This window comes from Pagrus major, chromosome 17 (genome assembly GCF_040436345.1).
Source record: "Pagrus major chromosome 17, Pma_NU_1.0".
Taxonomy (NCBI): Eukaryota; Metazoa; Chordata; class Actinopteri; order Spariformes; family Sparidae; genus Pagrus; species Pagrus major.
The window spans coordinates 1,604,190-1,614,056 of record NC_133231.1 but is presented as its reverse complement, the minus strand read 5'-3'; the positions used below and the strand labels follow the sequence as shown (position 1 = coordinate 1,614,056).

Sequence of the window (9,867 nt, the reverse complement as noted above, 5' to 3'; positions counted from 1 at the left end):
TGGATTCACTCTCAGAAAGTTGAGCCATTTAAAGCTAGGGTCTGTAATCCTGTTCAAAAGCACTTTTTCTTATACTGGGGGAAATGGCCCGTCTAATTTCAGAGGAATCGGTACGCTATGTCAGCAGGAAAAGGAATGGAAAATAACAGAGCTCTGTGACAGCCGCAAGACTGAGAAAACTCCCCCCAATCCGTTCCCTTCGGTCTGAATAGCACGGATTGGTCGAAGTTTGCTCGGAGACTAAGGAACCAATCAGATGCCTTCATGTCTAGTTCTGCACCCGCCCCCTCCTACGGGAGCGCGCACCGCCTTCAGGTCTTGCTGCCTGCTGCCGATTCAGTAAACCTCTGCAGGACTACAGAGTTATAGAACGGATTTCGTGATCATTTGAGCAATGGCTGAGAAAACGCAGCCCAAACCGCCTCAACGGTTACTTGTTACGGCTCTTCCAGAGAAAAAGGCAAAAAAGAGAAAGCCAGAGGAAGAAAAGTCTGCAAACAAAAAGCTTCTGGATAAAGCAAGAGCGAAAACCAGAGTCAACATTGGTTCAGCTTTTGAGCGTGGAGACAACTGAGGGATCTGAAGAGACTCAAAAGTGATGCCGAGGTTGCCGTCTTTCTGTTGGACAGGTAATTATTTGTTTAGCCTCAGGGAGGATTTCTTATTTTCATGAAAATGTAGGCTAACTTTTGCTAACGTAGCTACTATTGTAGCTTGTATTAGCCAAATGCTAATATTAGCTTCTCTGTGGTGTAAAACGGGCCGATGACGCTAGTATTGAATAGATTATAGTATACTGATTTTATACAAGATATTACTCTACTACCATAGTCGTCTGTGTCTGTGTTATTGTGATAAAAGACGTACATATATTGGCTTTTACAACCGCGGTGACGTAGCTCATTTATGTTTCATAGCTATGAGAAGGATCCATCAACCTCGACGCCGTCTAAAGGATTGATGAGGCCACCTCCCCCGCCAGTTTCAACTATTGTGTCTGAGTCTCTTTCCGACCGGTGAGTTCAACTGGCTGCTGCTGCTGCTGCTGCTGCTGCTGCTATGAATATGAATTTGTCAACGCTTTTACATCTAGCCTTTTCTGTTTTATGTGCCTCAAAGTGCTATTTGAGGTATTATTATCAGTGATATCTGCCATATCATTATACAAACATTATAAATACATGTAAATGTTAGTGATTAGATCACTGTCCTTCACCATAGGAGGTCCAGCACTCAACACAGAGTTGTTAACATCAACTAAAACAACAACCAACACTAAAATAAAACACAGCTACCATAAGTTGTACCTCTAACTTTGTGTGGTGTTGGTGGAGTAATTGATCATGTTACAAGCTTGTCATGGGCTGCAGTAGTCTGTACATGCTATGCAGTGAGGATAGGGACAACTGTGGATCTTCAGTTTATATCAATCTTTATGCTTTTTTGGTCCAACTGCCAAACCCAAGACTTCTATTTCTACATTATACATACACAAACAGTTCCATGTTTTGTCCTCTATGAATGAAGGGTAAATGTATGTTGATGCTGCACTGACAGTATTCTCTAATTGTGTAATCTTCACAGCGATGAAGACTTCTCAGTAGCTGGGGTTCAGGATTTGGACATAAGCTGCCCAGAGGAGACAGCTCTTCAGCAATTGGATGCAAGGTATGTTACTGACCACACACGCCATGCTTAGTTTATTTTGTTCTTTTTGCGTTTTTTGTTAATTGAATCCTTGTGTGCTTCTCCTTCCTTTGTCACGGCCGTGCGGCCCAGTTTGTGATGAGGGAGGAAGAAGCACACCAGGTCCAATTTATTTTAAGATTAGTCAGATGGTTTTGTCCAATAATTTGCAGAGTAAAATTTACTGTAAAATCATAGTCTGTGCATTATTTCAGCGACATGTGGTGATGTAATATTTCCTCTGTTTTTTGTGTGTGTTTCTCTTTTTTAGCATGTCGTCACTGGACCTAAACATTGTTGTTGATGCTGATGAATTTAACGATATTCGAAACTCCATGTAAGTTTCTGCATGAAGTGAAGATATATTTTTACTTGATTATCTTATTCATTTTGTGTATAACTATATTACGTTCTCTAAATTTATTTTTCAACAGCATTGAATGGGAAGATGAAGACCAGACCTGGAATCCAGACATGAGCACACAGTCTGTGTCATCATCTGAAGAAGATGTAACCAAGGAAGTGGACTCTGATGATGACAGTGATGATTTAGATTTTAGGCCTCGTATTTGTATTAGGTAAGTTCAATACTCTCTAGCTACACTTACAGTGAAGTTATTGTGTTTTTTTTAGTTCTCATAGCTGTTCTTGTTATAACAGGACTGGTGGTGCTCTGAAGACTCCAATTGCATTGGAATCGCTCAAGGAAATCAGCATTGAGGACACTGTGCATGATGCTCCAGATAATGCCACAGATCCAACTATGTCAGATATGCCAACATTCTCAGAAGCAGCAAAAGTTGTGGTTGAGGATGACATAATTGGTCATCCTGCATCAATTGCATATCATGACAGCCTGAGGCAGCTTGCTGAGTATCTCCTCCTTCCGGTCAGCGTGTGTCCTGCCAAGGATCCAAACAGCAATGTTGAGTGCCAGGCACCTGGACCATTCGAAATCAATATCAGGTCAAGGGAACATCTGCTGTTATTGAATGGGTGAGTTTTTATACAAGTTATAAAAGACTATTAATTTTTTGTGGGACTTGTATTTTCTTTTGCTGTTACATCAGGCATATTTTCAGAAGCAACTTCAACATACACAAATGGGAAGAGCTCCTAACATAAATGCTTTAGGGTGGAAGAAGAGAGCCTCTATGTCAGGTAACAAGTTGTAGTTGAAGGCTCTTCATTCTTCAACCGGTTTGATCAGACATCTGTCCCTCCCCCCAGCCCAGCCATTACTGCAGCAACCCCGCTCGTTGATACCTCTAGTATGCCATCTCATCCCCCCACTAAGCTCACCCCCACTTTTCTTCCTATTTGCACAACATCCCCACCCGCTACCATAGACCCTCCCTTGTCCCGTCTTTTCCTTTGATACAATCTAGGTTAGGTGAGCAATCAGCTCTGGAGGTGGATAAAATCAAAGAAGGTTACTATAATGTGCTGTCTTTCTCTGTCTTTTTTTCACCCCCAGATGTGTCATCGTGGTCACACTGTTTGGAAGTGGGCTTCCCAACCAATGCTGAAATACGGAATGCTAGTTGGAGACTTCATGCTTTCCAGTAATATCCTGCTGTCGGGCAACAATTACGCCAAGACCTCACTACTGTTCAAGTATATGAACATGAGAATGGTAGACAGGTCGACATTCTTCCGAATCCAGGAATCGTATTGTGTGGACACAATAAAGGAGTTCTGGGATGAGAAGAGAGCCGCAGTCATCACCCAGCTCAAGGCAAAAGGTCCTGTTGTAGCACTGGGTGAGTTACAGACACATAAATAAACATTCAACACAAACCTACATTCTTCATCTAAAGCACAATATTATCAATGTATTCTCAAGGAATGGTTTTGTCAGGGCAAAACAATATTGATAGAAAGATCAAAAACTAAAAAGTCTATTATGTAGTAGAGTGTAGGTGGTGCCGGGTGTACTACGGAGGACCATGACAGTGTATTCTAGATCAGGGGGCAGTGACAATCAAGGACCCTCTCCAGATATCATGTAATTATCACATTTATACCAGAAGTGAAGAAGTGCTTAGCCTTAGCAAAAGTGAAGAATGTCTTCTTCAGTGTTGACATAAAAATTCATGATACAATATATTTTTTATATGAAGGGCTGGACAGTGGCTTCTCACAAAGTTTGATCAACATAAATGACAAGTTTGATTTGTTCTAATTTGTTTTCAAAGGAGATGGTCGCATGGACAGTCCTGGATTTTCTGCACAGTATTGTACATATACTGCCATGGACAATGAATCCAAGAAGATAATGTGCACGGTCAACATCGACAAGCGTGAGACAATGCGCAACTCTGTCATCATGGAGAAGGAGGGCTTCATGCGAGCATTTGAGACACTACGCAAAGAACTCCAAATTGAGGAATTCTGCACAGATGCTCATTCACAGATATCAGCCCTCTTCAGTAAGTTTATTATCGTGATTTGCTGGACTACAGAAATAGAGTCCCATACCACAAATATTAGTTTCATTATTATGAATGGGCAATAATTACAATTATGACTGAGCATATTTCATTTGGCTTTTTGTCCTACAGACCAAAAAGGGAAATATAAAGATTGTGGCGTCAGACACACCCTGGACATGTGGCATGGGTCCAAAAGTTTGGGGAAACGAATTCATGCAGTAAGTACATGATCTCTATGTAGATTGATATAGCTGGATTTAAAAAATATCATCTACTGAAATTTCAGAAACTAATTTGACATTCCTACAATGTAATTCTGATGCAATGTCCAGGCAGGACAACAAAAGGGGTGTGCCATCCTTCAGATGTGGACCAAAGACATCTGCAACCACTTCTGGTATTGCTGCAAGACTGCAGATACATACACAGAGTTCTTTGTAAGTATTATAGAAATAAAAATATCTAGGCCAGATTTTATTTTGTAATAGTTATTTTGGAGAAATTGATTCTTTTGTTATTGACCACATTTATTTTTCTTAGGACATGTGGGCTGGCCTGCTTCACCACGTGTCAGGAACACATGCGTGGGCCTTAGGTGCCTGTCACCATGGTCCCTTGGTGGAGGACAGAGAGAAGACCTGGATCGAGAAGAATTCTGTAGCACACCAGAGACTGAGAGAAGTTGTCCTTGACGCACGCTGGCTAAAGAATGTACACAAATATCTACATTTCCGGTAAGTCAGTATAGGTCTATGTTCCACTTACTGTTTTCACAATGAAACTTTGACTTCTTGTCAGTCATAATTGTCATAATCAGATTCTGAAGTAATTGTAAATGCTCTCTGTGCTCTCAGGTCTACTGCAGAATTGGAGTCGTTCCATAATCACATTTTGATGTATGCGAGCAAACGCTTCTCCTTTTCACCGCCTGTGTACGCCGCTCGAGTCATGTTGGCTGTCCTGGACTACAACCACCATGTTGACAGACCAGTCAAGAAAAGGACTGATGGCTCGATTCAGTATGTTCATTTTTATCTTATAAAAATAAAATACTTATTTTTAATTTCCAGAATTCAAGAGGACATCACAGTGCACAGATTTTGGTTAAAAACATACATTAAAGGTTTATTTTTTTATAGGAGGATTAGCACAGTCAAGCATGTGAACACTGATGAGCAAAAAAAAAGGCCAAAAAATATTAAGATACCTTTCTTGGTGTTTTTGAAGAGGACATTTTTGTCCCCAAATGTTAAGAACGTACATTTTTCATAAGGGTGCACAAGGGTGAAGAATAGAGACTTCCTTCAGCCAACAAGGTTTTTATTTTCTTTGCAAAGAAAAGGTCAATCAACATGCTTGCGGTTCAAAATGAAGGGAAACATTTACACCTGAGTAAAAGCCCACCTCTGATGTGTGCTTTACGTCCTTTGTCTGCTGTAGGGTCGTCCTCTTACCTAGGGTGTGTTTTCACACTCTTTTGTCTTTCACAGATGGGCAGTGACCCCCTGAAGTGTGAAGCTAAGAGGTCTAGTCAGCACAATTTAAAATACAAAAGGATTTGAGTATTGATGAGAAAGTGAGATGTTTGGTGTCTCAGGTAGTTGAAATCTAAAGGGATTCAATTTACAATTACAATTTAAAAGTCTGATATTTTGGTGAGAATGTGGGAGGTTGTGTGTCTTAGAAATAAGTTGAAATTACAGTGGTTATGATAGATGTTGCTCCCTTCAGACATTGTTCAACTGCGGGCAGAGCTTTATGCCTCAGACCTTGACGCATACAACTCCACCCTGACTAAATTCTATGCTAATATGAATGTATCACAAAGCTTCTTATCTTTTCTCTTATTACAGATACGGCAAGGTGTACAACAAAAAGTCAAAGAAGTGGAGCCTGTACACAGAAAAGGTGGAGAAGGACTACAGCTACATTCCAGACCTTCAAAGTGCAATTCTGCGGTGCAGGCTGTCTGCTACTGGGGGTTTGCCACGGACTGCAAGGAAAAGGCCAGATGATCCACGTCAACATGGGGTTCTGTCAGGTGTCCCAGCTCCATCGATGCAGGAACTTTTGCAGACCCAACTCAGCAGAGGCCTAGGTGAGTTTTCTTACAATATTGTAGCTTGATGAAGTTATAACATAATGTACACATTATGTACACGCTCTAAGTATTCTTATTCATTGATTGTCTCAAAAAATTTATTAATTATTATCAGATGTGTAATTGTGATATTCTTCCTAAAGGTAAATCACTGCCAAAGGAGTAGATCACCACAGCTGACAACTACTCCACACAGCCTGACCTGTCTCCCATCCCTGGAAACACCATGTATATACTATTCTTGAAAATCTACAGATTATTTATGTAACAATAAAAAGAGTTATACCAATTTTGTTGTTGTTTGTAATCACTTATTTTGAATGTGGTGGTGAGAAAATCTATTGCTTGTTTTGCAGATATAGTACAATGAAAGGCATTCATCTTTTTCAAAAGTTTTATTCAAAAATGACAAAATATAAATAACAAGAGACAAATTTTAAATAAAAGTAAAATATAAACAACCTTGTTATGTGCATAATGTAAACCTCAGTGCAAATGTTGCCATATAAATGGCAGGGCTTCAGTGTAAATCTTTAGATCTCTTTTCAGACTCTGCTAGGGACAAAACCCTTGTACTGTCCATTGGGGTCTGGGTAGCGGTCTCTGATTTTCCAGACATAGCAACTAGGAATAACCACTCTGTGCCCAGCACCCAGTGCCCCATATTGCCACACAACATATTGACGGTATGCAGCGTAGCGGAACTGTTTATTGCTTTCGCCGGGGTCTGGAAGATCCTCCTCAGCCCGGACATCGTTCCAAATCCTCCGAGCCAATCGCAAGACCCCTTCCTGCAAAATGTACATTTCCATGTGAGGCAGCATGGAAATGCAGGAAGCAGGTTGTTGCCCACAGCACTTTTTTTCTAGATCTGTGGGCATCTCGCGGCACTTCCTGCACACACACCAAGTGGGTAGATGTGGAGCTGGAGGGCCTGGTGGAGGAGCATCTCCTGATGCTGAGATCTGCAGGACGTCGAACAGGAGGCTTGGGTCCCTTGTAAGGCAGATCTGAAGCACCTGATGGGATTCTTCCAAGCTCAGTCGTCCAATTCTAGCCTGTAAAAAAAAACAGTTCATCAAGAAGATTAGACCTTGTCCTTTATTATTACTAATATTATTTTTGGTTTGTTGCCAGACCAGAGTTGAAAATTTAATTTGTTTATATTTTTCTTTTACAGTTTATGAATGACAATAAACTAAAAGAAATGTTGTGCTCACAGTAAATGGCATGTCATTGTTTACCGTTCTAGATAATGTGGAGATCATGGGGGGCAAAAGGCTATTTTAGAAAGGCTACCTGCTCTTCTGCAATTCTTTGAGCTTGCAGATTCTCCATTCGTTGAATATCCTCATCTTGTAAACGCTCTCCAGTCGCAGTCCGGCTTGCTCCACGTCCTTGACCTCGAGTTCCTCGGCCTCTGCCCCTTGCAGCCCCTCGAGCACGGCCTCCTCTGGCTCTAGCACGACCGCGTCCTCTTGGAGCTGAAGACGTGCTCGGTTGCGGACTGTAGCTCGGATCTGAGCCAGTGCTCTGATCATGTAAACTCTAACAATCAAACAACAAAGATATCGTTAGCCTAATAGCATTTCTGTCTAACTAATTTTTAGAGTAAAATTGACATATTGGCCCAAATTTACTTCTCTAACACTTCTGCATTACCCTGCATTATTGTCAATGAAAAAACCGAGTTGCTATTACATGCTATGTGACTAATAACAACAATAATAATAAAAATAAAACACGTTTGTCAGTGAATAACACGTAACACGTATTACAATGTAATTTAGCTGATGGGTCTGTATCCAGCCGGATCCTTGGAGAGATTCGGCAGATTCAGACCCGACCTGCCTCTGGGTCTGCACAGACTGATGTGCTAGAAAACAAAACAAAAAACATAATAATATAGTTTACTTACAGATAAATGAGACATGATTCTGTTCGTTGTTGTCCTCCAAAATACTCCGAAATAGCTAGCTCTTTAGGTTAGCTCCAGGTTAGCTTCCCTCTCCGTGCCGCTTGTCATTTTTGGTGTGCGGCTGTGCGCGTTCCTGTGTGTGGGGGCGTGGCTTGGACGGACTCACTGACGGGAGGGGGAGCAGGGGGGAGGAACTTAGAGGAGGCAGGAGGAGGTGCATTTTTCAATTCTTGCTCGCTCTCTTGCTAGTTTTCCAGGATTACAGACCCTAGCTTTAATGAGTGACGTTTCTGGTTAGATTGAATATTGGGTATTTTGGAAGATATAGTAAAATGATAAAGCATAAAACACTCAGCATAGACTTTATCATTAAGAACAGTTTAAACCATTCTCTTAAATACTGTATGATCATTTACTGCGCTGCAGTGGTAGGGAATATAAAGATGCTAATTTCTCCCTGTCACCTTTTGTTCAGCCTTTCACTCTTCAGTACAGTCCAGTTATGATGGCCTCTTTCATTAGTCTGAGTCATGTCATTTAAATTCGTACTCAAGTACCTAAGGGATGTCAGCAAAGCTTGACTTCTTTATTTTTTGAGTCCCTTAGAAAATATATAAGAGAGAGACTGTGGAGCAATATCTCACTTGCTACTTACAGGAGTTTGACCAAACTTCAGGGAATTATCTGTATCATTATCACATTCCAGCAATTTCAAAAAACCTGATTGGGGCACAAGGGGTGCAACGACATGTGTGTAACTGTCACATACAATATATTCAAAGCACTTTTTGCATTTTCATGAACTAGAGGGAATGGTGTGTCTACTTGTTGCACTCTGGTTTTCATGTAACTGAGGGTAAAATAAATACTAGAAATACCACCCAGTGTATTGCAACTACAGCATGAAAATCTGAACTAGTTTCAACAAAATTGAACCACTGTGGTATAATATATTGCAGGGCTGTTGTATAAGACTGCATTAATTTCAATAAGAGACCACCTCATCCCACTGCCCTCTGGGCTGAGGTACAAAGCATTGAGGTGCCGAAGGGCTCACTTTGGGATGTGCCTGATCCCCTCAGCCATGTCTCCCCTAAACAATAGGCCTTGCTAAACATACTCGAGTGTTGACTGTACTGGTGTTGAATGTATGTTGCTAATGTGTGCTGTAGTACATATTTTTGCAGTGTAGACTTGTATACTGGGGACACCTATTGTGAAAGGTAAAAAAGTAAGGAGTCTCTCTGTAATGCGTTGCATTTGACATGCAAGTTGAATAAAAAGTTTGCTGCTCTGGTTCAGACAGCAGATCCTTATCCTAAAAGTAAATGTGCACTCATAACCCTCAACTTCAATGTTTTATTTTCCCTAAAGAAAATAGCTACAGATCGCATCACATCCTGTCTTTAACTCGGGTAACATCACTGTCTCTGCTCCACCCTGTGTATGTGTCTGTCTGGGCTCCACAACCACAGTGGAACACACAGATAGCAGAGAGGAGAGGAGAAAGGCGTTAGAAGCATGACTGTTAATTATGGCAAAACACTGTAAGGACTCTCACACTGACCTGAAAATGAAACGTGCACATATTATTGGTAAATAATGTTTGTTTTTTTTTGTTTTTTATTTTTTATGTAATTTGGAATGGCGGTCCCGTTTGGGGGGCAGGCAACATGCGTGTAAATGTGAACAGCACAGAACTGAATATAAATCGCTGACTGGCCAGT

The 9,867-nt window shown here is 41.0% G+C and overlaps 2 protein-coding genes across 2 annotated transcripts; both read left to right on the top strand.

The window, feature by feature from the left end:
* Window positions 1-569: 569 nt before the first annotated feature.
* LOC141011996 (uncharacterized) lies at window positions 570-2,686 on the top strand. The gene is made up of 6 exons (XM_073485371.1): window positions 570-629; window positions 918-1,016; window positions 1,585-1,668; window positions 1,958-2,023; window positions 2,121-2,264; window positions 2,347-2,686. The coding sequence occupies exons 2-6, from the start codon at window positions 961-963 to the stop codon at window positions 2,684-2,686; spliced, it is 690 nt and encodes a 229-aa protein (XP_073341472.1). The 5' UTR covers window positions 570-629; window positions 918-960.
* Window positions 2,674-6,511, top strand: LOC141012281 (uncharacterized). The gene is made up of 9 exons (XM_073485722.1): window positions 2,674-2,682; window positions 3,164-3,449; window positions 3,885-4,118; window positions 4,251-4,339; window positions 4,454-4,558; window positions 4,662-4,855; window positions 4,976-5,140; window positions 5,975-6,219; window positions 6,366-6,511. Exons 2-9 carry the CDS (start codon window positions 3,164-3,166, stop codon window positions 6,386-6,388), a joined length of 1,341 nt encoding a protein of 446 aa, XP_073341823.1. The 5' UTR covers window positions 2,674-2,682; the 3' UTR covers window positions 6,389-6,511.
* Window positions 6,512-9,867: the final 3,356 nt, after the last annotated feature.

What these genes read in the sequence shown, in the direction of transcription:
- LOC141012281 (XM_073485722.1), top strand. Translation starts at nt 3,164, where the DNA reads ATGTGTCATCGTGGTCACACTGTTTGGAAGTGGGCTTCCCAACCAATG. An exon ending in AGGTCCTGTTGTAGCACTGG is followed by an intron (nt 3,450 to 3,884) that starts GTGAGTTACAGA and finishes TTGTTTTCAAAG; the next exon opens with GAGATGGTCGCATGGACAGT. An exon ending in AGGACTGATGGCTCGATTCA is followed by an intron (nt 5,141 to 5,974) that starts GTATGTTCATTT and finishes CTCTTATTACAG; the next exon opens with ATACGGCAAGGTGTACAACA.
- LOC141011996 (XM_073485371.1), top strand. Translation starts at nt 961, where the DNA reads ATGAGGCCACCTCCCCCGCCAGTTTCAACTATTGTGTCTGAGTCTCTT. An exon ending in CTTCAGCAATTGGATGCAAG is followed by an intron (nt 1,669 to 1,957) that starts GTATGTTACTGA and finishes TCTCTTTTTTAG; the next exon opens with CATGTCGTCACTGGACCTAA. An exon ending in AACGATATTCGAAACTCCAT is followed by an intron (nt 2,024 to 2,120) that starts GTAAGTTTCTGC and finishes ATTTTTCAACAG; the next exon opens with CATTGAATGGGAAGATGAAG.